Here is a 24,043-nt window from a genome sequence, read left to right as displayed (position 1 = left end):
CGTGCGGTACCGGTCCGTGCCGTGTCCGTGCCGTGTCCGCCGGGCCGGGCCGGTCCGTGCGGTGCCGGGCGGTGCCGCGGGGATGCGCTGCGCTGCGCCGCGGTGGGACCGGACCCGTGGGAGGCGGCGGGGGCGGCCCCGCTAATTGCATAACCGGGACGTCAATGCCGGCGGGAGCGCGGGGTTAGCGCGGGAAGATGGCGCCCCGCGCCCGGCCCCCGCCGCGCCCCGCAGCCCCCCGGCCCCGCACCCCGGCCGCCCGCTGAGCGCACCCCGCGGTAAGGGCCGGGCGGGGCCGGGCGGGGGGCACCGGGCACCGGGCGGGACGGGCGCACGGACGGGCGGACACACAGACGGACAGACAGACAGACAGACAGACAGACGGCGCCGCGGCCGCCTTTGAATGAGCCAATGGCGGCGGGGCCGCGGCCGCCGCCCGGGGCTGCCCGCGGGGACCCCCGGCAGGTGCCGCCGGGGCACGGGGGGGGACCCGCCCGGGAGGCTCCGCTCGGTCCCGCTGCCCGCCCGGCACGGGGGCGGCGTGGGCGCTGCCACGCGTGTCCGCGGGCAGAGCGGAGGGAGTCTCGTGGGGAGCGGGGGCAGCCCCGGGAGCGGAGCGGGAACCCGGCGGTGCCGCTGCCCCGGGAGCGCGGGGCTCTGCCGGGACTGAGATCCCGCTGCCCATCCCGGGATGATCCCATCGAGGAACGGGGAGAGTTCTCATGGGCAGCAGGGGCCGCGCAGAGTGGGGGGGGTCGTGTGGAGGTCCGCGGCGCGAGGCCACGCGTGCTGCCACGAGGCCACGTGTGTGGCCGTGACGGGAGCGCAGAGGGGAGAAAAGTCCCCCTCCGGTCGTTTCTGTGGGGATCGCAGCTCAGCTCCTTCATCTCCTGCACCCCAAGCCTCGTGGTGCTGTCACTGGGCCACCTGGATGGTGCTGGCCCATCCCTGCTCCTACAGCAGTTCCCGGTGGTTTGGCACCCCGCAAAACTCCCTGGAATTTGTGATTTAAAAATCACAATGAATTTAAAACTTTTATCCCTCACGTGCCCCTTTCCAAGACCGAGCCGTGTGTCCCGGTGCTGCCCAGCCGGCTGGCTCAGTGCTGTGGGAGCTGTCGGGGGTTCATTCCCTAATTCCCTCTCGCTCACCAGTAGCAAAGATTTTTGGCTGCTCCCTGGATTTCAAGGAAAGGAACTTATTTTGGGTGTCCTGAGCCCCTGCTGGTGGGGCGGACAGAACTCCTGGGGATGCTGTGCTCGGCTGATGGGCTCGTTGTGTTGAATCAGGAGGGCAGGTGACAGCGTGCGTGTCCCCTCCAGGTGCTGCTGATGGAGCCCGCCAAGCTCAGCCCCCTCATCCGGGATGTTTATGCGGCTGCTGGCCGGGTCCAGCAGGCTCCAGGCACCGGCTCAGCGCGGAGGGGCAGCGGCTGCCGGGAGCTCATGGTGCGGCTGAGCGAGGGGCAGTACGTGCTGTGCCGCTGGACCGACGGACTCTACTACCTGGGCAAGATCAAGAGGGTAACGTGGGCACCCAGAGGGGAACGGGAGCACCTGTAGTGGTGCCAGTGCCATTCCCTGGGTCAGTTTGTGGTTCCGGCTTAAGCTGCAACGTGCCCTCGCTCAGAGGGGCGTTTTGGGTTGATGTCCTGCCCTGGGGTGTCACGCCCCGAACCTGCCTTCCTGCAGCCCCAAGAGATGGGATCAGTCACCAGGGAAAACAGGGGAGTGATGGGAAGGGGAACTGAGACACGTTGGTTCTTCCTGCTCTTTCCTGCAGGTGAGTGGCTCCAAGCAGAGCTGCCTCGTCACGTTTGAGGACAACTCCAAGTACTGGGTCCTCTGGAAGGACATCCAGCATGGTGAGTGTTGCCCCATCCTCCCTTCCCAGCACTGTGGGAACGTGGCTGTGCCTCGTTCATCTCCCACTGTGCCCTCCCTGTCCCACAGCCGGTGTCCCTGGGGAGGAGCCCAAGTGCAGCATCTGCCTGGGGAAGACGTCGGGCCCCAGGAACGAAATCCTCATCTGTGGCAAGTGCGGGCTGGGTGAGTGTGGGCACATCACCCCGGGGGGATGCCCCGTCCCACCCTGGGGGGCCTGTGGCACTGACAGCGAGCCCTCCTGCAGGTTATCACCAGCAGTGCCACATTCCCGTGGCGAGTGGCAGCGAGGGCCCGCTGGGCACGCCGTGGTTCTGCCGCCGCTGCATCTTCGCCCTGGCCGTGCGGGTGAGTGGGGCTGCCCGGGGTGAGTGGGGCTGCCCGGGGTGTGTGGGGCTGCCCGGGGTGAGTGGGGCTGCCCGGGTGAGTGGGGCTGCCCAGGGTGAATGGGGCTGCCCAGGGTGAGTGGGGCTGCCCGGAGGCTCCCAGCGCCCTGTGCAGGGCAGGAGGCACCTGTACTGACCCCATCCCGCTCCATCCCGCAGAAGGGGGGTGCCCTGAAGAAGGGAGCCATTGCCAGGACGCTGCAAGCTGTGAAGATGGTGCTGTCCTACAACCCCGAGCTGCTGGAGTGGGACTCCCCTCACCGCACCAACCAGCAGCAGTGCTACTGCTACTGTGGGGGCCCCGGAGAGTGAGCCCCTGCCTGCCTGGCCCCATTGGTTTTGTGGGGAAAAGATGAGGGTGGGGGTGTTTTACCCCGAGAAAGGAGCCCCTGGCTCGCAGGGCACTGCCCTGGGCTTTGCTGCCTGTGCTGCCTCTGCCATCCTTGTCTCCGCTCGCTCCAGGGGCACTGTTTGCACCCACCTCTGGGGCTGCAGGGAATCCGAGTTAGGGACAGACTTCCTCTCCCTGGCTGCGGGGTCTGTGCCTGGAAGGAGGCTGGGGTGGTGGTTGCCACGTGCTGCCCTCACTGTCACCTTCCTGCTGTCCCCAGGTGGTACCTGAAGATGCTGCAGTGCCACCGCTGCCGGCAGTGGTTCCACGAAGCCTGCACCCAGTGCCTCAGTGACCCCATGATGTTTGGAGACCGGTACGTCCCTCCTGGCCTTAGAGGGGACACATCCCCGGTTGGATCTCCCTGATCCACCTGGCACTGACACGGATCAGCCACCCCGTGGCTGTGCTGTCACTGCTGGCACCCTGAGCCATCCGTGTCCCACCCTGACCCTGCGTGGCTGTGGGTGACTCCACGTGGCTGTGGGAGTGACTCCCCCTCCCCAGCTGTCCCTCCCTGCTGTTTTGCAGGTTCTACGTGTTCTTCTGCTCCGTGTGTAACCAGGGGCCCGAGTCCATCAAGCGCCTGCCCTTGAGATGGTGAGAGCCAGGCCCTGGCTCCTCTGGGATGTGCCAGGGTGGCCATGGGGCACTGGGCTGGCTGAGCCCTGCAGGTGTTCAGGACCGTGCACTCTGGTCTAGTGGAAGGTGTCCCTGCCTGTGGCAGGGGGTTGGAACTGGATGATCTTTTAAGATCCCTTCCAACCCAAACCATTCTAGGATTCTATATTTGGGGTTCCCCCCAGCTGCAGGCAGTGTACCCTCCCCCCCACCAAAGCTCCAGGGATGCTGTCTTGGCTGTGGCATCCCCCAGGATGCACCTCTGGACTGGGTTGCTTCCCCTGTGAGGTGTGGGGATGGTCTCAGGTTCCAGCAGTGGCTTTTGGGATGACCTGTGAGTTGCTGTGGCACTGGCAGAGCCGGGAATCACGGTGGGTACTGTCCTGTGGGGAAGGGGGTGGGCTGCTGACCCTCTGCCCCCCCTTGGCTGCAGGGTAGACGTCGTCCACCTCGCCCTCTACAACCTGGGTGTGCAGAGCAAGAAGAAATACTTTGACTTTGAGGAGATTTTGGCCTTCGTGAACCACCACTGGGATCCGCTGCAACTCGGGAAGGTACCAACACACAGGGGCAGAGCAGAGTGTCCCACTGGGCAGTGTCTGTGGTGGAGGGGGGGACCCCTGAGCTGGGAATGGTGTCAGCCCCTGGGCTGGAGCGGGCAGGGGGCGTAGAGTGGGAAGGGACGTGCCCACGTGTTGGCAGTGCCACTGTGCCAGCAGCCCCATGCCACCGAGCTCGGGCACCTCTGCCGAACCCCAGCTCCTTCAGCACTTGGGATGGGTGCTTCCTGCTCCAAGGGAGCTTAATCACCTTCCCCTGGGCTGGGATTGCCCTCGCTGGGGTGCCAGAGCTGACACGTTTCCCGGTTGGAGCCAGGCCGGGAGGAGCAGGAACACCAAGGCGTGTTGGGAGCCTGTGCCTGCCCCGGGGTGGGTCGGCTTCCTGGAGGTGCCAACCCAGGCCTTGGCATCCCTCCCTCCCCGGCCTTGGGCAGGAGCTGAAGCCCAGAGTTTGGGTTCCCCCATCTGTCTGGGTTTTGTATAACCCCAGAGGGTGCCGAGCCCTCCTGACCCCGCTCTCCCCCAGCTCACGGGCACCCCGGTGTCGGAGCGCGGCCCCCACCTCCTCAACGCCCTCAACAGCTACAAGAGCAGGTGAGTCCCTGGCGAGGGGACAGGGTGGGGTGCAGGACACAGGCTGTGCTCCCGTGTCCCCCCCCCCCTCCCCCGGGGGAGCTGAGGGCTGTTTTCCCTCCCCTGCAGGTTTCTGTGCGGGAAGGAGATCAAAAAGAAGAAATGCATCTTCCGCCTGCGCATCCGCGTCCCCCCCAGCCCCCCCACCAAGGTGCTGCCCGAGAAGGGCCCCGGCGAGGGCGAGGGCGAGGGCGGCTCCCGCGAGCTGAAGAAGAGGAGCAGAAGCAGATGTGGCCACAAGGACGGGTGAGTGGGCGCCTTGGCCCCCGGGGCACCCCCCGCAGCGGTGCCCTGTGCCCCCCTCACGGCCCTCTGCTCTCCGCAGGCTCCTGCCCCGCCAGCTGCAGCAGCACAAGCGGCGAGCGGCCAAGCGCAAGAGGGCCAAGTTCCTGCTGGAGGATGCCATTCCCAGCGTGAGTCCCTCTCCCCCTGCTCTCTGCAGCCCTCCTGGGATTGATTTGGTGGGTGAGCGGGATCCCTGCAGCCCCGTCCCGAGGCTCCCTGCGAGGTTTCCCCACTCCTGTGGGCAGGGAGAGCCCCTGTCCCTCCCCCTGGGAAGAGTGGGCTTGGCACAGAGCGCTTCCCGTGGGCAGGAGGGTGGTGGTGCCAGGGCTGGGGGGCACGGGCAGCACCCCTCTGCCAGGCAGTGACGAGTGAGCTTGTTTTTGTGACACAGAGTGACTTCACCTCTGCCTGGAGCACCAACCACCACCTGGCCAGCATCTTCGACTTCACGCTGGATGAGATCCAGAGCCTGAAAAGGTCTGTGGGGCTGGGCCGGGGGTGTGGGGGGGCCAGGGTGCTGCTTGTGCCAGGCTGGGGCTGACACTGCATCCCATCCCATCCCATCCCATCCCATCCCATCCCATCCCATCCCATTCCATCCCATCCCATCCCATCCCATCCCCAGTGCCAGCTCAGGGCAGACGTTCCTGTCAGACGTGGACTCCACAGATGCCGCCAGCACCTCAGGCTCGGCCACCACGAGCCTCTCCTATGAGTCCAGGTGAGGGCTGTGCCCTTTGCCCCCTCTCAGAGGGGTCCCAGTGGCATGGCCAGGAGGGTGAGGGGCCTCGTGCCCTGGCACAGGGCTGTCCCATGTCAGGGAGGAGCCTTTGCCCCCTGTGCCCCCTGTGGTCCCAGAGCAGCCCTGCTGTGCAGGGCGTGCAGGATCAGGGCCCTCAGTCCTTGCCGGGCTCCCTCAAATTCCCGGCACGGCTTGGGGGCACCTTTTGGGTGCTGCCCTCACCCTGCTCTGTCCCTCCCTGGCAGCCAGAGGACCGTGGGCAGCCGCAAGCGCAAGCTGGCAGCCCCCTCGTATGGCTGTGGCGGTGCCAAGCGCAGGGCAGGGGGCCCAGCCCTGGGCACCCCCGAGGGCAGCGAGGAGGCCCCGGGCGGCCCCGAGTGCCCCGACGGTGGCGGCATCGACAGCCACACCTGGGAGAGCATCAGCGAGGACGACTCGTCGCTCTCCCACCTCAAGTCCTCCATCAGCAGCTACTTCGGGGCCGCGGGCCGGCTGGTCTGCGGGGAGAAGTACCAGGTGCTGGCGCGGCGCGTGACGCTGGAGGGGAAGGTGCAGTACCTGGTGGAGTGGGAAGGTACGACCCCCTACTGAGCCCTGCCAGCCCCGAGACCTCTCCTGGAGCCAAGCCAGAGATCGGGGTGCCGGGGCAGCCCTGGCCTGGAGACAGAGGAGGGTGCTGGTGCTCCCGGGAGCCTCCACGGGTGGAGGCAGCGCCCGCGCTGGCACCGCCATTGGTACTGCCCAGGAACGGAACCTAAAGCCTTGATGCTCTTTTTTTTTTTTTTTTTTATTTTAACAATTTTTAGTTTCTTGGCCAGTGTTTTTCCTGGCTGTGAGCGTGGCCCAGCCACACTCTGCTGGTGGAGCCTTTGGCCGAGCCCAAGGCACCATCACGATGGTGGTAAGAGCAGGGGGTGACTCTGGCCCCTCCAGAGGGGTCCCCTGGCACAGCTGGGGAAGCCACTTTGGGGGACACCCCACAACCTGCTCACATGGATGGATGTCAAAGCCTGACTTGTCCTTGCCTCCCAGCCTTACAGAGCAGCCTCGAGGGGGTCCTGGTGCCCAAGCACAAAACCCCTCCTCACCCAGTGCTTTCACAGCCCCTCACCGTGCCTATGGGAAATGGGGGGTGACTCTCGGGGTTTTCTGCCTCAATCCTAAATCCATTCATTAAAGGAATGTGGTTTGTTTTAAATGAGGGGAGCAAACAGCCCCCACGTGGCTTTCATGGCCGCAGAGCAGACATAGGTGGCTGCTCTCACCTCTCCACCTGAACTGCCTGTGATGCTGCACCAGCTTCATTTCCCTGTTCTGACAATCATGAGCCTGGAAGAGACTGGCCAAAAGATCCTCCTTTGCCTTAAAGCCACCACTGGCACTTCACAGACTGGAGCCCGAGGCCTTTGTTCTCCTGGGAATCTTCACCCTGAATGTGCCAAACCAGCAGACAAAGCAAAAAGGCTGAAGAGGACAGTGGGGACGTGGGGAGGGGGTTGTGCCAGCGCCTCACTGGAGAGCACTTGGTGTTTGGGAACACGTGAGGCTGATTTGTCTGTGGGGGGGAAGGAACAGTCCCCTTCTCTAACAAAGCAACACTGCCAGGTTGGGCAGGAGCAAAGCTTTTTAAAAAAGATTCTAATATCAGATATATTTGTTAGACTTTTTTTTTCTTAAGATATATATATATATATTTAACGTTGTCCTCCTTGTCTCTCCTCCATCCCACCGTGTCTGTCCCATGGGATGGAGGGTGGGTGGGTTGGGTGGTCTTGCTCCATCAGCAGATCCTGTCCTGCAGCCCCATCACCGTCCATACCTGTGCTTGTGGGATCTGCTGACCAGAGGGTGAGTTGAAAAGGTTGTTTTACTGAAAAAGTACTTAAAAAAAAAAAAAATCCTTCAGTGTAGTTGGCTCGAGAGGCCAGGTGGCCTTTGCGAACCAGAGGCCAAAGTGTGGTCCTTAAAAATAAAACTGCTGCAGCTACTGCTGAAATGACATGGTGGGGTACCCGTGCTGTGGGGCAGAGCAGCAGCTTCTCTGCAGCCTGGGGGGGTGATTTGGGCCAGGCAGGAGCTGGTTCAGTGCCTGGAGAAGGAGCCTGAGGATGTGGCTCTGGGTCAAAGCACTGTCACTCCTTCCTTTAGGGATATGTGGTGCCAGGCCCCCCATCCCTGGCAGGGAGGGGTCCAGCAGCTGGATCACTCCCCGTCCTGCCTTGGCTTTGTCACCAAAGGATCCCTTAAAATATTTCCCTTCCTCGAGTGCCTTTGGAGCCCCTGCCAAGGGCTGTGCCAGGCTGAGCAGGGCCACTCCTGTGGGATGTGCCAATGGCCATCGCACAAATGGCAGCACCCCCGGGATGGGGCCCCTCACTGGGGGCCACGTGGTTCCTCTCTGTCCCCTCTCGTTCCCTCCTGGCTTCTTGCAGAGAATTGAATGTGGAGCCTTTGAAAGTATTTTTGTTTTCAGAGTATATTTTGCATTCGCTGTAATCGAGATTATAACGACTCTGTGCACCTTCTGATTTCCGAGTCCAGGTTGCTGCTTGTAATAACCAACTCTCCTTATACCCAAGTTGTAATTAATCCATCTGATGTTCTGATGTACAATTAAAAAGTCCTTTGTTTTTTGTTTTTTTTTTCTTTTTTCCTTTTTTAACTTCACTGTTATTCTGTAGCGTGAGGATTTTTGGGTTTGTGCTCTGGAGATCAGTCTGTGCTCCTTGGGGGGTAAATCCTCGATATCACCCCATAAGTTATATCCCATTAAACTATTAACGAGCATCTTTTTGCAAGGCTAAGCTTGGCCTGGGCAAAAAGCCACCGGTCAGGCTGGGGTGAGGGATGCAGGGCTGGGATGAGGGATGCAGGGCTGGGGTGAGGGATGCAGGGCAGGGGTGAGGGATGCAGGGCAGGGGTGAGGGATGCAGGGCAGGGGTGAGGGATGCAGGGCAGGGGTGAGGGATGCAGGGCTGGGGTGAGGGGTGCAGGGCTGGGGTGAGGGATGCAGGGCAGGGGTGAGGGATGCAGGGCTGGGGCAATGCCCTGGTCCTGTTGGCACTTGGGTTCCCTGGAAGTTGCCCAGTTCATCCCAGCTCATCCCAGCTCATCCCAGCTCATCCCAGCTCCGTGGCAGGGCAGGGTCACACGTGTGCTGCTCGTGGCTCTGGGTCGTTCCTTGAGGCATCTGCTGGGGTTTGCTGCTTCCTTGGATCCTGGGAGGCAGCAGCAGTTTCCTGACAGCGGGAGCCGGCACGTCAGCCACATCCTGCTGCCTCGGGGCTGGGGAAGAGCAGGGCAGGATGCTGGCACCCAGCAGGGGGGCCAGCCAGGCTTCAGGCACTGCCTGTTGGGCACACATGGAACTGGAGGGGCTGCCAGGCCGTGGCTTCCCAAAGGAATTTGCTGCTGGCAGCCTGAAAGAGCCCCCAAATGCTGCAGTGGCCTGACGTGAGCATCTCTGTATCCTCATCCACAACGGTGCAGCCTTTCCCTCCTCAGCCTGCACCAGCTCTGGGCTGCTCAGAGTTCCCTGCTCAGGCCCAGGAGAGGATGTTTCCAGTGCAAACAAAAGTCCCAATCCCAAACTTCTGTGTTACAGCAAGGCCAAGAAGACAGAGGCTGCCTCCTCACATGTCGGTCCCACCTGCCCAGGGAGACCCTCAGGGCTCCCAAAACTGAGGTGACCTTTCCAGTCAGTCCCGTGGGACGTTTTCCTCGATCCATTTGAGGTAGAGAGGGTTTCCTTGGTCGATAGGCAGGCTGATGATCTCGGGGATTTCAAAGGGGTGGATGGATCTGAAGTGGAAACAGCCGGGGAGCAGCAGTGTCAGCACAGCCCAGCTCCGCTCCCGGCGCAGGAAGCCGAGCTCCCGGCTCCCAACCGCTCATCCCAGCCCTGCCTCGCGCTCCCCACCGACTTCAAAGCACCCGCAGCTTCTTTTTGCCATGTGGGAATTCTGCTTTGAGTCTGGGGTTTACCACAGGCAGCAGCAGCAGCAGATCCACTGCCGGGGGTCTGGCCCAAAGCTGGCTGAGCTCGCCCTGAGGGGCTTGGGGAAGGCAGGAAATCCTGCCAGGAGGCTGCCAGGGAATGACCTGTGTGAGGAGAAGGAGGGTCCCTCCTCACTGAAGCCCAACAGTTGGTATTTCTGCCAACCTTTTCCTTTTTTTGCTGATGCCACCTCCAGGTTTTTCTGGCTCAGGGGTACAGCGGGAGCGCTCCACCACCACCCTGGGTGGGAAGGGGCTCAAGGAACTCCCAAACCCGAGCAGGAGAGGACAGCCTACCTTGGCTTGGGTACCCAGTGCTCCCACAGAGCTCCCACAGAGCCAGAGCCTCACCTGACGTAGTTGGACAATTCCCCTATTTTGGATGTCCTGGTTTTCACGATCTGTGGAGAGTAAAAACACCAAAACACACAGAGAGATCCTGCACCTGCAGTTCCACTGCTCCCAGCCAGCACTGCCATGCCCACAGACAGGTGTTTGGGATCCTATTCCAAACCATGGGCAGGTTGGTGCCACCCTCCCCAAACCTCCCTTTTCTACTTGGGGCCGTTTGTGATGGGAATTTGTGAGGCAGGGAATGATCACTTACCAGCAGTATTTCAGTGGATTCTTCCAGCTCCCCTTTCCAGAAATACCTGGATTTAAAAGAAAAGCAGCATCAGCAGATCCAGCTCTGCTGGGTTATTTTCCCTGCTTGGTGCTTTCTGCAAGTGGCTGTTTCTTTACCAAGTGGCTCAAAAAGCATCGCTGGCCCCAAAACCGCTGAGCACGTGACTGAGCACCCTGGATTTATGGAGCAGAGCCTCCTGGGCTGTGCCAGCCTCCAGAGAGCTGCCCGGGGGGAATGCCAGGGTGAATTTGCTGGGACTGGGGTGTCTGTGGGGGGCTGTGGGGGTGGCCCCGCTCTGAGCAGCGGCCGAGGGGCGGCACCTGCAGGGATTGCAGTTGGGAGGCTGAGCACGGCAGCAACCCCCCCCTTTCCTCCTCTCTTCCCCTGCAGGAGAGGAGATGTACTTGTCATGAGTCAGATGTGACCTTTCCCAGCAGTGCCAGAAGGCCGTGGTGATTTCATCTGCTCGCTGGGGCTCCTGCGCCGGGAGGGCTCGGAGGCGTCGTGGAGTCTCCGGAGCAGAAACCACCTGGAGCAGCCAGGGCTGGGCAGGAGCAGCTCTGCTCGGGCTCTTGGGGCTCGTGGGGAGTGAAGGACGAGGGGAAGAAGGTTATTATGGGGTCTGCCCTATTTCAGCAGCCTCTGGCTGGCTATGGGAGAGCCCGGGGGGTGCACTGGGAGAATCCCTCCTGCAGGGAGGCTGAGGTGGGATCTGCTCCCCTCTTCTGGCAGGGCCAGGGTGTTCCCATGAGGAAAGAGCTGGTTTGGGGCTTTGCTCTTTAACCCCTCTAACCGGTGCAACCCCTTTGTGTGGATGGCTGAGGACACCTGCAGAGCAGGTTGTGGTTCAAGGTCAAAGATCCTGGTCTGTCTTCCCTCCTGAGAGTGCTGCTTAATATTGTAAAGGCCTTTTCTGGTCCCTGTCTGGGCTTCTTTTTAGAGCCTCTAACAACAAGCACCACGTCCTCAGGACCATAAATCCTGGATTGCTGGATCTCCCTGTAGCCAAGGAACCAATAAACAAATGGTCTCCACGGGCAGTCGGAGCATCTGCACTCCTTAATGAGCCTGGAGCACGGTGAGGCTCCTCTCCCCCATCTGCACCAACAAACAGACCCAGCAGCCTTCTGGAAACTGCCTCCTCTGCCCAGAGCCATGGAGTGTCCATCTCCTCCTTTCCTCCTTGGAGAGCCTGTGTTTGCCTCCTCCACTGGGGAATGCTGAGCCCAACTTACAAGGCCGAGCTCTTGGGCAGGATGTTCACCTGGGCAGCCAGCTTCTTATCCATGATGGCCCTGGGGGAGACAGGAGGGGAGTCAGTGCCAGCCCAGCTGTGTGCTCAGCCCCACATATTCCCTCGTGCTGCCCTGGACTGCCACCAGCAGCTGGGACAAGGGAGACATGGAATTTTGGGTTACTTATTACCCTGAGAAAGCTGAGGCGAAGGTGACCTTCAGCTGGAGCTGCTTCAGCTCAGGACCTCCTGACAGGGCTCTGGGACCCTCCCTGCTGTCCCTCTGTGCCAAGAAGGAAGGTTGGGTGTTTGTCCTGGCCTGGATGGTGCCAGGACCCTGCCCAGTGTCACCCCTGTGCCCCCCTGGCTGTGGGACCACAAGAACCGGGGCTGGGATGGACAGGAAGGGGTTTGTCTCCCACTCATGTATTTACACTGTCAAACTGTGCCTCTTCCTCACAGAGCAGCCTCAATGTGGATCTTGTTAAATTAACAACATCAAGGTTTTTCTACCCAAAATGTCCTAGAAATCCGAAGCCCAAACAAATTCCTTCCCTGCGGCTGCCTCCGTTCCTTGTGGGCTGGTTTGTTATTGCAGAGCTGCCTGGCTCTGCCAGCAGAAGTGACACTTGGGTGATTACAGAGTACTGAAGCAATCTCAGGGTGGATTTTCAGAAGAAAGGGGTAAATGATGTGTTTTGTGACCACAGCAATGTCTGGCCCTGCTCAGGGAGACGCAGCCCCAGCCCCTGCAGGGAGCTCGTTCGGGGGCACTCGGTGACCTCACCTTTGGTTTTCTTTAACACTGCCCTCCCCGGGAGCTACTCCCTCCCAAGGGCTCTGGCAATGCAACATTTAACTTCTAGAGGAGCCTGAACTGCAGAGGGGACATTAGTTATTACATACCAGAGGGCTTGATTCAACAGCCTGCACAAATTAACTCTTGGTGAGGTAAAGAACTAAACCCGCTCCAAGTAATTACTGCTCCAATTCAGAACCCTCTGCAGAATGTTTTTGGCTCAGAGTAAGTTAATACTTTTTTATCCTTACATATAATGTATGTATGGAGGAGACTACGAAGAAACTGGACCTGGACAACCCCTGGGATGGTGTTTAATGTTTACAGACAAAGGTTATGGACATGGACTGGTGGCTCAGGGGCCCATGGCCAGAGGGGAGAGTGTCCAAGGAGGCTCAGGGTTGTTTGCTCTCACCATGTGTGGGCAGTTCCAGGCATTTAATGCTCGTGGAGCATCTTGAGTTAATCTTCAGACCCACAAACTGCAGCAGCACGAGCAGAGACACCCCTGCTGTGACTGTCGTGTCACACATGGCACAAATCATTTCGGTTTTGCTGCCTGCAAAGTCGCTTGAGCACAGGAGATTTTGGATTTGGGTGCTCTGGCCCAGTAAACTGAGATCCCAGTGGAGATCCTGAACTTGGTTCTAGCAAGCTGAGCAGGAACAAGTGGCCACCACGGGAATGGGGAACATTTTAAGAAGCTGAATGTGATCTGTGGAAAACAACTGCATAATACATGATAGCTTTGGGTTGGCACTTAATGCGTGTTTCTTTGTCCTTGGCTCACAATGGAATCTGAATGGAGGCAGATTAAATATTAATGAGCAGAAAAGCAAAGCAAATGATATGCACTGAGCACTGCAAGGGAAGAATAAACAGCACAGGGAAAAGGTGTGTGGGAAAACGAGCTTAAAGCCCCCGTGTCATCCCCTACAACCGTGGCTCATCCACCCAAATTCCAGAACAAAGGAACGATCACCCCACCGGTAAAACCACAACCAAAGTACAAATATCTCAGCCATGGGGGGCTATTTCCTCTCCCTTCCCTGCAAGAGGAGGAACAAAGAGTGGAAAATATTTGCAGAGCTGTTAAGATGAGGCATTTTCAGGCACTGAGGCTCTTTTCACCAGCCATTTACAGTTACTCCCTTTTTTAGTGCAGACATAATTCCACTTGAATTTCTTAGTACAGTTGCAGCATTTAAGGTGACACAAAATCCCTTTCAGGGGCCTGTCAGCTCCTGACCGACTGTTTGGGAGCACTTCACTGGAGCAGGAGGGATCTTGGCAAGCAGCAGGGGAGCAGGGAAAACAGCGCAGGAGGTGTTGCAGGAAACTTCACGGTCCATCATAAACACTTCCCCAGTCAACACAGGTTCAGGGCTTCGAACAAACCATCTATTGAGTCAGGCACTGACAGATGTGTGAAAAAAAACCCCAACCCTGCATGCAAAATATCATGCAAAGTATCTCATATATTCAAACAGAAGGGAAAAAAAAAAAAAAAGAGGTAAAGCCCTCGTGTCCTGAAGTTTCTGGTGGGCAGAGTGCAGCTCCCAGGGGGAACCTCACCAGTGTTTGGTGAGGACATCCATCCATTCACCTTTTCTGTATTTGCATGGCATGTGTTTGTCCCTCTCTACAAATGCCCCTCCTGGCATTTTGCTGTCTGCTGTTCCAGAGAAGAATTAAAACTGTGGCAGGTCAGGGAACAAGGGGCTGGGGCTTAGCCCAGCTGGGGACACAGAGATTCAGGGCCATGGCTTTAAAATGGGCCTTGAAAACGAGGGGCAGTGGAATAAATTGAGAATTATTTGATGTTACCATGGCATCGACTTCAGAGGCAACTGTCAGGTCTCTTTGAGACAGAACAGCTCCTGGTAAGGGGGTTTGTGACACAGAGAGAGTCTCAGTGGGAGGGAGCGATGCTCTGGGACCAGAGAATCATGGAATGATTTGGACTGGAAGGGATCTTAAAGGTCATCTCATCCCACCCCCCTGCCACAGGCAGGGACACCTTCCACCAGCCCAGGTTGCTCCAAGCCCCGTCCAACCCGGCCTTGGACACTTCCAGGGATCCAGGGGCAGCCTCAGCTTCTCTGGGCAACCTGTGCCAGGGCCTGCCCACCCCAGAAATGCAAAACAGCACAGATCCCCTCGAGGGCCAAGGGAAAGCATCATTGCCCAGGGAGCAGCTGGAAGCAGGTGAGCAGGGGGGGCATCTCCGTACCTTGCGATGTCCTTGGCGATCTGCTCGTTGAGGCAGTTGATGAAGGCCATGGAGCTGGTGCCAGGGATGTAGGTGCCGGTGAGGGCCGAGTGCAGCTGCAGGGCCAGGTCCCTCAGCAGTGGGGACATCAGCACTGCCAGCGTCACCACCTCCAGGAGGCACCGGTTGGGGGGGGGTGGGGGGATGTGGGAGGGAGAAGAGCAGTGTGTCAGGTAGGGGTAGGGATTTGGCCATGGGAAACAGGTTTGGGCTGGAGCCTGATGGGGGACCAGAGCCCCAGCCTGTGCACCTGCAGAGCTTTAATCCTGCCCTGTCAGCCCAGGAGGATTATTCTCCTTTGCAGCCCACCCGGGCTATGCCACAGCCTGAAAGGCAGGGCAAGACTTCGAGGCAGCTTTTAAGTTCATTCCATCCTAATTATCTGACACTGCCAGTGAAACTAGATCCTTTTGGGCACAGAAATCCTACTGGAATATCCCAGGTCTGTAGGGCTGCCCAAACAGCTCGGCTGTCCCCGTGGCCTGGCAGGGCACAGCAACAAGTGGGTTTTGCTGGGCATTAACTGCCAGTCCTGGCAAACCCTGCTGCTGCTTGTGCTCAAATGCCATAAACAGACTGGTAAAAACCCATCATTATCTCAGCAGGGATGCTGCTGGAGAGGGAGGTGGGTCTGGAGTGCTGAGGAGCAGGCAGAGACGGGGCTGCAGCACTCGCAGGCTCTCCCAGCTGCTCTTCCCTTTGTCTTTTGTTTTTGACACAAACAGCATCTGGTCCTGGTTCAGCTGCAGTGATTAAAACATGCTTGTAAGACTAAGAATATATTCCTTTCCCCCCCTTATTTCCACTCTCCTTTGTCCTCTGAAAATCCTCCCATTACAGTGCCAATGTTTAAAAGAGAAAAAAAAAAAATTGAATTAAAAATCTCTCTTGTCACCGCAAAGTCAAGAGCTCTTTTCCATTTGGAAAAATGACTGATGTGTTCTCTTGCTTGTCTCCTCTTTTCCTATCCATTTGAGGAAACATTCTTTGTTATCCCAAGGTTTCTCATAATAATTTTTAGAGCTCCTTCTGTGCTCTTTTTTCCCATTAAGCCATTTATTAACAAATATACAACAAACCCCAGGAGCTACTCAGAGAATTACAAGCCAAGCAGGGATATGCTGGTGTACCTATTTTTCCAGATTAAAATGTAATCATGCTCCTGGCTCAGGAAAAAAAAACATCCAACCTGTTCAGCCCGGTGATCATTAATCTTCTTGGAAGATGTATGTGCATAAATCCCCAGGACCATTTGTGATTGAATATCAGAACAAATATGAGCACTGTCTTTTCTGGGGGAGGGGGGGTCCCTCCTTTTTATCTCTGAAGGGAAAGATAAAAGACCCTCACCTCTCCCCCCCCCCTTTTTTTTTTCCTAGAATAATTGTATGTGCTAAGAGGTGGTGGAAAAGAAGAGTGAAACTTCAGGATTCCTGCCTGATAAACCAAATAAACTCGTGACTGCCAAAATATTGAACAAAACTGAAAAACACTCCTGTCAGATTTTAAACACTTCGCTGAAAAGAACCGAACAGCAAAAATGACAGTTGAGCTCAGAGAGACTCAGATTTCTGCAATATTTGTTTTGGCTTTGCTGAACTAAAAAAAAAAAAAAAAAATCAGCTTTAGAATCACCACGTTAGGACCTTCTGCCTAGTTTTGATGAGGCTGTGTGTTAAAAAAAACCACAACCAACAAGCAACACCACCCAAACACAACTCGTGGCAACGCTGAGTTTGCCCCGAGCTTTCCTGAGAGCGAGTGGGGAAAACAAACAAAGAAACGAACAAACTCCTCGGAAATTCGCTTTGCTCCAGGCAGAGACGGGGAGGACATGGATTGGTGCAGAGGTTCCCTTGGAAAGGCACGGGCAGGTATTTCCAGGGTTGCGTGGCGCTGATCGATGTCCCCAACGGGTCACCCGTGTCCCCCCCCCCATCCCCATCTCCATCCCAGAGCCAGAGGCTCCCACTTACCAGCAGCAAAGTGCCCCTGCCAGGCCGGGGCCAGCCCTGGGCAGAGGATGGCAGCGGGCAGCGCTGGCTCAGCCACTCCATGGCCGATCCCTCCGTCCCTCCACCTGCTCTGCCCGAGCTGGGAATGCTGCCTGGGCAGGCTGCCCGTGGGAGCACAAACTCCTCCTCCTGCTCCTCTTCCTCCCCGGCTGGCACAGCCTGCCTGCCCAGCCAGGGGCAGGGACAGGGGACACACAGTGTTCTGTCCCCTCCCTGCAGGGCTGGGGGGACAGATGGCCCAAAAGTGGGGTCCAACCACAGCAGGGCCAAACCAGCCCCTGGGTGGTATCCTGTTATCAAACTCCTGTCCCAGTATGTGCTGGGAAATCCCTCTCTCCCGTGCTGTCCCCGGTGCTCTGGGACCTGCTGATGCCACCTGTCACTTTGGCTTTGAATTCCTTACCTATAAAACAGTTATCTCAGATTTAATGTTGTCAGGGCTCTGTACTCTTCAGATGGAAACCACCAGGCAGCTGCCAAGTCCTGTTGTGTTGTTTGTGCCTGAAACCTCCAACAAGGAGGAACCGAGCGCTGCGTTCTGTCTCACCCCATTTATTTGGGTTCCTGTTGGAACTTGACTGTGTTCCTGCTGTAACTTTACTGGGCTCCCATAAGCTGTAAAACACATTCCAGCCTGGATTTAGAGCCTGCCCCTCCGTGCTCTGGAAGGTGCTGATGACACGGTGCCACCTTGGGGGCCCGGGAGGTCTGAACCCCCCACCCCCAAGCTCTGCAGGCCTTTCCTTCACTTTACTGTCCAGGGGTTGAAAAATTAACATTTTTTTCAGCTGTTTTAAAACAAATCCCCAGTTTTCTTGCAGTGGCCGAGCTGTACCCAGGGCTGAGGGGGGGTCCCAGCTCAGACCCCGCTGCAAACCCCTCCAGGTCCCCCCATCACAGGGGTGACGCCATTTGGGGGGGTCTGCTCTGGGACCCGATTTTAGGAGCTCTCTGAACACACACACATAGTTTAGAAAGAAGATATTGTTTATTCTGTGCGGGGTGGAGGTTTCCTCAAACCAAGCACCCCAAGTTACATATTTTACACGGTAAAATTTACATGAACAGATACATATTGACTTCTGCGATGCAATCGGACGCAAGGCTTGAAACATAAAGGTCTTTTCTTTATTATTGTAGAAGCTATCTGAGGACACCAGTTACGTCCCACAAAAGATGAGAAAATTCACCTTGACCACATCGCGGGGAGGGGAATGTTCTCCACAGCTCCGGGAGCTGCCGGACACACACGGGATGCCCTTCCCAACCCTGGACAAAGCCATTTATCCCGGTTTTCCCAAAACCCCCTTCTGGGGGGGGTCGAACCCCCCCCCCCAACCCCTCAGCGAGGCCACGCCACGTCAATCATCGGGGCCACGCCCATATTGACCACGCCCCCAAAAGAGGCGGGGCCAAATCATGTGTTGACACGGCGGACCCCAGAGGCGCCCTTAGCAACCGCCGCGCCGTTGCTAAGGGCTGTGGAAATCTCGCGATAACCCCGCCTGACACCTGCTCAAAGCGGGCGGAGCTCTCGCGATGTTTGGCGGCCATGGCGGAGGGCAAGATGGCGGAGGCGGCGGTGGAGCTGCTCGATCGGGCGGCCCGGCGGGACGCGGCCCTCGAGGAGCTGCGGGCTCTGCGGGTCGCCCTGCAGGCTGTGCCGCTCGCCGCCCTCCGCGCCCGCCTCGGCGAGCACCACCTGGGAGCGCTCTTCGCCCTCCTCAGCGCCGATGACCGGTGAGCGGCCCCCTCCGCCCCCTCGCTGCTGTTGCTGCTCCTCCCCGGCTCCCTCAGGGTGGGGGTAGCACGGCTGACACAGCCTCGTCTTCCCCCCCTCTCTCACGAGTCGGTCTTTTTTCTCTCCATCCCGCTCAGGGAACAGGTGTCCGCGTGTGTGTCCATCCTGGAGAGGCTCCTGCAGGCGCTGGACCCGCTGTACGTGATCCAGAACCTCCGGGAAGAGCTGCAGAAAGGGCTTTGCCACCCCGAGGACTCCGTGAAGATCCTCACCATAGCCCAGGTACGGGGGTTCCTCCAGCTCTGTGTGCAGCCAGGCTGGCTCAGCCCTCAGCTCTTACTGCTGTTTCATGCCCTAATTTGTGATAAAAGCACTACAGCACTGCAGGAATTGTACTTTTACAGACACGTTTTAGGATAATGACTGTGCAGCACCTTCATGCTTTATGATGTGTCAATTATAACGTATAAAACTGTCTTGACAAAAGTAACCTGTGAATGAACCTTCTGGTTAAAGCTTTCCCGGCCAGCACCACCAGCAGGTGCTGGAAGAATTAAAAACAGCAACATTTTAATATTCAGGATACTTTATAAACAATATTGTGCAAACACCAAAGGGGAAGAGGCTGTGGCGACTTGGCACTTGTTGCAGTGATTTCAAAGACTCTTTCCTGTGGTTTAAAAACACTGTGGTTTGGAAAAAGCTCACTCTCATGTTGTTCTCTCCAATTCTTTGCTCAGGTTGGGAGGATTGTTGAAGACCCAGGTGCTGTCACAGAAATTCTCAACAGCCCCGAGCTGCTGCGGCAGATCATCAACAGCATCGGGGGAGAGAAGATTGCAGTGGCCAAGGAGGTGAGATGGGCTTTGTTGCTTATCCCTCTGCACAAACCACCTTTTCCACGTGTCCAAGGTGAGCAGCTCCTGCCCTTCCCCGAGGGAAAGGTGGTGCCTGAAAGATTCTGATTAAAAGAGAAGTCGCTTGGTCGGGATAGAAAATACACCCAGAACTGTCATCTTCCAGTAGGTGTTGGTGCCAAAGTGAACTTGGAAGTCAGAATTTAATGCCAGAGACTTGGATGGCAATAACCATAACTAGCTGAGTTGTTATTAAAAATTAGTGTGTAACTAGACTTAATAAAGAACATAAGCCTGATAATCTTGGATTTTTTTTTTTTGACTGTTTAATACCAACCTCCTGTTTTGTTTTGTTGTTTTTTTTTTTTTGCTTCCAGGCCATCAAATCCCTGTCCAGGATAGCCCAGACACAAGAAGGTCTGGAGGCTCTCTTTGTCAGCAGTTTGTTGAGTGACCTGAAGAACGTCATGGCCACGAGTGACGTCGTTCGCTACCGCGTGTACGAGGTGGGGCTGCAGCTCCCTGGTAGGGGCTGATGGCTTTTAAATCACCATTTACCACTTGCTGAGAGTAAAATTCACACAGCTGGATGTGGTGGTCTCTTAACCTCTGCATATGAAGTGCTGTTGAAAGTTCTGGAGGGAGGGAAGAGATGAGAGAGGTGCCACGGGTGGCAGTTTAGAGGTGGATGGTAAAGCAGGAATGACACAGTTATTCTGGAGCTTAATGGGAATAGCAGAGGGAAGATTGGCTGTGAATGGGAATAAAATACGTGGGCTGTAAACTTAGGACTCCTTAGAAAAAGATTTCAGCAAACATTTGGGTTAATGGTGAAAACATCATGAAATTCTCTATTTAATATATATAACATTAATCAGCATTATAGGGTGTGTTTGGCCATTACTGTGAATTGCTATCATTAGAATGTTTTTATAAACCATCCTTTCTTATTTGTTTCCCTTTAGTTAATCGTGGAGATTTCTGCAGTGTCAGCAGAGTCCCTGAATTACTGTGCAAACAGTGGGTTAATAGCTGAGTTGATTGGGGAGCTCACGGGAGAGGATGTGCTGGTCAGGTATGTTTGGCTTGGTAAAACTCTGATGTTCAGTCTTTAAAGACATCTGTGTGTGGGTTTTGTGAAAACCCTTTGCAGGAAAACGCTTTCTCTGCCTCTTCTCAAGTGTAAAATACTTCATAGATTAATTTGAGAGCTGAGATGAAGCTTCCCCATGATGATGTGACAATTGTAATGTTTGGCTGAGCATGAACACTTTCAATTCTTTCCTACACTTCAAGTAAGAGCTGAGTGAGCTTGGAGGAGCTTGCATAATTGGGGTGATTTTTTTGGTTTTTTGTTTGGATTTTGTCTTACAGATATGTTTGTTTTTTTTCCTTAATCATTGAATATTTCAACCCCTCTCTAAAAGATCCCCAAATAAATGTTTGTTTGTTCCAGAGCCACCTGCATAGAGATGGTGACGTCACTGGCCCACACCCCCCAGGGCAGGCAGTACCTGGCTCAGCAGGGCGTGATCGACAAAATCTCAAACATCATCCTTGGGGCAGAGTCTGATCCTTTCTCCAGCTTCTATTTGCCAGGTGACCTCACGCACCTCTTGTTTCCAGGCTTTGCTGCCTGCTTTTGTTAACGAGTTGAGTTGTTGAGCCTCTCTTTTGTGTGAATTTTTGAACATTAGATGGGATGGGGAAAGTGATCAAAATATTGGATGTATAAAAAAATGCTGAAGGACAGATTGACACCTGAAGAATAGTCCTCATTAACAGTGGTAGCACAGGCAAGTGCTGTACCTTTTGGAGTTTGTGTTATTGTAGAATTTCTTTAGGAATGTAAAGGTTGTGAATTGAGGAACCGACAAAATCTTGGCTGTTTCTTTGGTTCTGTCTTTATACAGTGTTCACACTGATAACACAGATTTAGCAACAAAACCACCTCACATTTAGTTTTGTCGTTGAAGTTACTGTTCCTCCCCTCAGTGCCTCATTTTGGTCTCGTTCTCTCAGGGTTTGTGAAGTTTTTTGGGAACCTGGCAGTTGTCGACAGTCCCCAGCAGATCTGTGAGCGCTACCCTGTCTTCATGGAGAAAGTCTTTGAAATGGCAGAAAGTCAGGATCCCACCATGATTGGAGTGGCTGTGGACACGCTGGGAATCCTGGGATCAAATGTGGAAGGCAAACAGGTTTTACAGAAAACCAGTTAGTACCTTTTTCCTATAATAAAACCCCCTCAGCATGACACAAGAGTGAATTGATTTGGTATAAAAGCAATCGGAAAATGTATTTACTTAATAAATACGTGTCTGATGGGACTGAGGGATAACACTGTGCTCGTGTAGAGGTCTGGCTGGCTTAATTTAAAAGCACTTTGCTTTTGTTTTGAAAGGGAGTAGATTCCAAAACCTGTTGAGCAAAATAGGGCACCAGGCCAAGAATGCCCCCACGGAGCTACGGCTGCGCTGCTTGGATGCCATCTCAGCTCTTCTTTACTTGCCTGTAAGTTGGGGCTTGTTTGTTCTCTCCTTTTAAATCTACAAGAATGAAATTATTACTGTTATTGTTATACCTGGGTAATTGTGAGGAGATCTTCAGAAGCTTCTGGCTTAGGTAGAGGTGATGCTTTCTGCTCTTCTGCAGCCACTGATTGTACTGTTTAGAGATTCCCTGATGTATTTGTTTGCTTAAGGTCTGACTTTGTTTGTAAGGAACCAGATGTTCTGTTTGGAAAACATCAAGACTTTACTGACAAGGGAATGAGAATAAACAGGTTTAACATCCTTGTGCTCAAAGGGATGGTGGCAACTGCTCTAATGCCTGTGTGTGTTCTTTAGATCCAGTGATTTGGGTTTAATGGTGTGAGGAAACCATTTGAACATGCAATGAAAACCTGAAAGCTTTTCCTCACCCTAATCAAACCCTTCTGGGTGTGATTTGTGCAGCCAGAGCAGCAGACAGAAGACCTTTTAAGGATGACAGAATCCTGGTTCACATCCCTGTCCAGCCAGCCCCTGGAACTCTTCAGGAGCATCAGCACTCAGCCATTCCCTGACCTGCACTGTGGGGCTTTACGGGTGTTCACTGTAAGTGCCTTTTGCTTTTGAAGATCAGGGAGTGAATTGTGTTGCCCTTCAGGCTCAGGTTTATTTATTTTTTTTTAAAGTGAAGGCCACGAACTTCTTGTTGTGCAGTGTCAGACCCTGCTGCTTGATTTGAGTTGTGGTCCCACTGTGTCCAATGAATATCTCATTTCATTTGTCCTGCTCCTTGGCTGTTTGCCAAAGAACCTACTATGTGTAACTGCTTTTTGGGGGGTTTAAAACGAGATGTTTCCCTTCTCCCACACCTCTTCTGTTTTTTTTTGGTTTGTTTTTTTTTTTTTTAGGCCATTGCAAACCAGCCATGGGCCCAGAAGCTGATGCTGCAGAGCCCAGGGTTTGTGGAGTACATTGTGGACAGATCTGTGGAGCCTGACAAAGCCTCCAAGGATGCTAAATACGAACTGGTGAAGGCCCTGGTAAACTCCAAAACCATTGCAGAGATCTTTGGCAATCAGTATTACCTGAGGCTCAGGGCTTACTTGCAGGAGGGCCCTTACTATGTCAAGGCAGTTTCTACCACAGCTGTGGAAGGAGCAGAATAACAGCACTGCTGGCTCGGGTCCCCCTCTGGCAACCCAGGAAACAGGTGGTGAGGTACAAGGTGTAAAGACTCTCCCCCCTGGAGTGTCTTCAGATTGTCTCTGTAAAGGAATGGGAGGATATTTTGACTCTGAAACGAGTCACGAGAGCAAATTTAAAGCCTATTTGATGTTTCCCCGTAAATGTCACGGCAGAATTCCCTGTGTTGCTGTCATGAGACAAGCCAGGTGTAAAGCACTTCCCAACTGCTGCACTTCCCAACTACTGCCTGTGTTTGAGTTTGCAGGATTTGTTGGTGGTTGGTTAAATTGTTGTTGGATTTGGAGTTCCCGTCGTGTTTTCTCGGTAGGTTCCAGTTCAGTTAAAAAAAGGGGCAAAACCCCAAACACTAGAACACCTTGAGGTTTGTAACCTCAGATGCTGCCAGAGTTTTTCTCTTCTTTTTCTTTTTTTTTAATTAAAATAATTCTTTTTTTTATATCTGCCAAAGTTGGCACTTGCGTGGAACACCCCCTTTGTCCTGTCAGAATCCTGATGCTGAGAATAAGCCCCACTCTGTCCACATGAGGGAGTATGAACTGGATTCCCTTCTGTTTCTCAACCTGCTGGCTGTGAGTCTTGCTTGAATAAATAACCCGAAATATTGTTTACATTCGATGCTGAGGATTTAAACAACAAACCCTGGAGCCCTTTTTTGAAAACAAATCAATGCTGGAGTGGATCAAACCGAACTGGAGCTTTGCCTCCCTCGGCTGTAACGTGGTGTGGCTCAAAAGCAGCCTGAGCTGGAGCACTGCAAGGCTCCTTCAGAACCAAATCTTTAATTGTTTGTACTATTTTTTAACAGAGATGATTTTTTTTTAAAATGTTATTTAAAGAAACATATGATTTTAATTGCCTGAGTTAAAAGGATAAGAACACGAAACTTTTGTGTTTAAGGGTGTGAATGAAGCAGGAGGATGGAAATGTTCCTTAGGAAGCTGGAATCTTGAAGGTGTCAGATAACTGTGGGGGAGAATCAAGAGGTGTCTTTGTCCATAAGTGTACTTTATATCAAAGGCTGATATTATTTCTGTTGAGGACATGTTGGAGGAATAGCTGGGGAGAGCATAACAAACCATGGAATTAGCACTTTGGGGTCTGTTTTTAGTGATGTGGCAGTCAGGGGTAATTCTGGGATGCTCCCCCCCTGTCCCTGTGCTGCCAGGGGAGCAGGAGGAGCCAGTGATGCAGGAGCTCTCTCCTGGCCTGTGGGAAGCAGAGGTGCAGCTGCTGTTGCCAAAAATCGCTGCCAAGGAGTGCCAGTGGGCTCAGAGGAGCTGGGGAGGATCCCTTCGTGTTTGCTGA

At 55.0% G+C, this 24,043-nt stretch overlaps 3 protein-coding genes across 5 annotated transcripts; 2 read left to right on the top strand and 1 right to left on the bottom strand.

The window, feature by feature from the left end:
- The first annotated feature begins 251 nt into the window (after positions 1 to 251).
- Positions 252 to 8,135, top strand: PHF19 (PHD finger protein 19). The gene is made up of 15 exons (XM_027885902.1): positions 252 to 278; positions 1,323 to 1,523; positions 1,783 to 1,864; positions 1,953 to 2,048; positions 2,131 to 2,231; positions 2,429 to 2,577; positions 2,881 to 2,976; positions 3,192 to 3,260; positions 3,715 to 3,835; positions 4,368 to 4,435; positions 4,544 to 4,720; positions 4,800 to 4,887; positions 5,151 to 5,236; positions 5,385 to 5,480; positions 5,747 to 8,135. Exons 2-15 carry the CDS (start codon positions 1,332 to 1,334, stop codon positions 6,090 to 6,092), a joined length of 1,767 nt encoding a protein of 588 aa, XP_027741703.1. The 5' UTR covers positions 252 to 278; positions 1,323 to 1,331; the 3' UTR covers positions 6,093 to 8,135.
- Positions 7,262 to 16,541, bottom strand: CUTA (cutA divalent cation tolerance homolog). 2 transcript variants are annotated; one of them, XM_027885903.1, is made up of 6 exons: positions 16,407 to 16,538; positions 14,392 to 14,540; positions 11,361 to 11,420; positions 10,105 to 10,150; positions 9,849 to 9,898; positions 7,262 to 7,371 (listed from the first exon to the last, which is right to left on the bottom strand). In XM_027885903.1, exons 1-6 carry the CDS (start codon positions 16,485 to 16,487, stop codon positions 7,308 to 7,310), a joined length of 450 nt encoding a protein of 149 aa, XP_027741704.1. In that variant the 5' UTR covers positions 16,488 to 16,538; the 3' UTR covers positions 7,262 to 7,307. The 2 variants fall into 2 exon arrangements, with proteins under 2 accessions (XP_027741704.1, XP_027741705.1); XM_027885904.1 differs by lacking the exon at positions 7,262 to 7,371 and adding an exon at positions 8,771 to 9,302 and having other exon boundaries at positions 16,407 to 16,541.
- A 1,471-nt stretch (positions 16,542 to 18,012) lies between these two features.
- On the top strand, positions 18,013 to 23,857 carry PSMD5 (proteasome 26S subunit, non-ATPase 5). Of its 2 annotated transcripts, XM_027885901.1 has the most exons (11): positions 18,013 to 18,185; positions 18,324 to 18,468; positions 18,927 to 19,040; positions 19,421 to 19,549; positions 20,009 to 20,118; positions 20,500 to 20,642; positions 21,066 to 21,257; positions 21,445 to 21,554; positions 21,998 to 22,138; positions 22,441 to 22,572; positions 23,224 to 23,857. In XM_027885901.1, exons 1-11 carry the CDS (start codon positions 18,013 to 18,015, stop codon positions 23,320 to 23,322), a joined length of 1,488 nt encoding a protein of 495 aa, XP_027741702.1. In that variant the 3' UTR covers positions 23,323 to 23,857. The 2 variants fall into 2 exon arrangements, with proteins under 2 accessions (XP_027741702.1, XP_027741700.1); XM_027885899.1 differs by lacking the exon at positions 23,224 to 23,857 and having other exon boundaries at positions 22,441 to 23,141.
- Positions 23,858 to 24,043: the final 186 nt, after the last annotated feature.

Source organism: Empidonax traillii, unplaced genomic scaffold (genome assembly GCF_003031625.1).
Source record: "Empidonax traillii isolate 1590-97213 ecotype Southwest subspecies unplaced genomic scaffold, ASM303162v1 scaffold174:size915687, whole genome shotgun sequence".
NCBI classification, from domain to species: domain Eukaryota; kingdom Metazoa; phylum Chordata; class Aves; order Passeriformes; family Tyrannidae; genus Empidonax; species Empidonax traillii.
The sequence above is the reverse complement of the archived record's forward strand: the minus strand, read 5'-3'. Positions and strand labels throughout refer to the sequence as shown.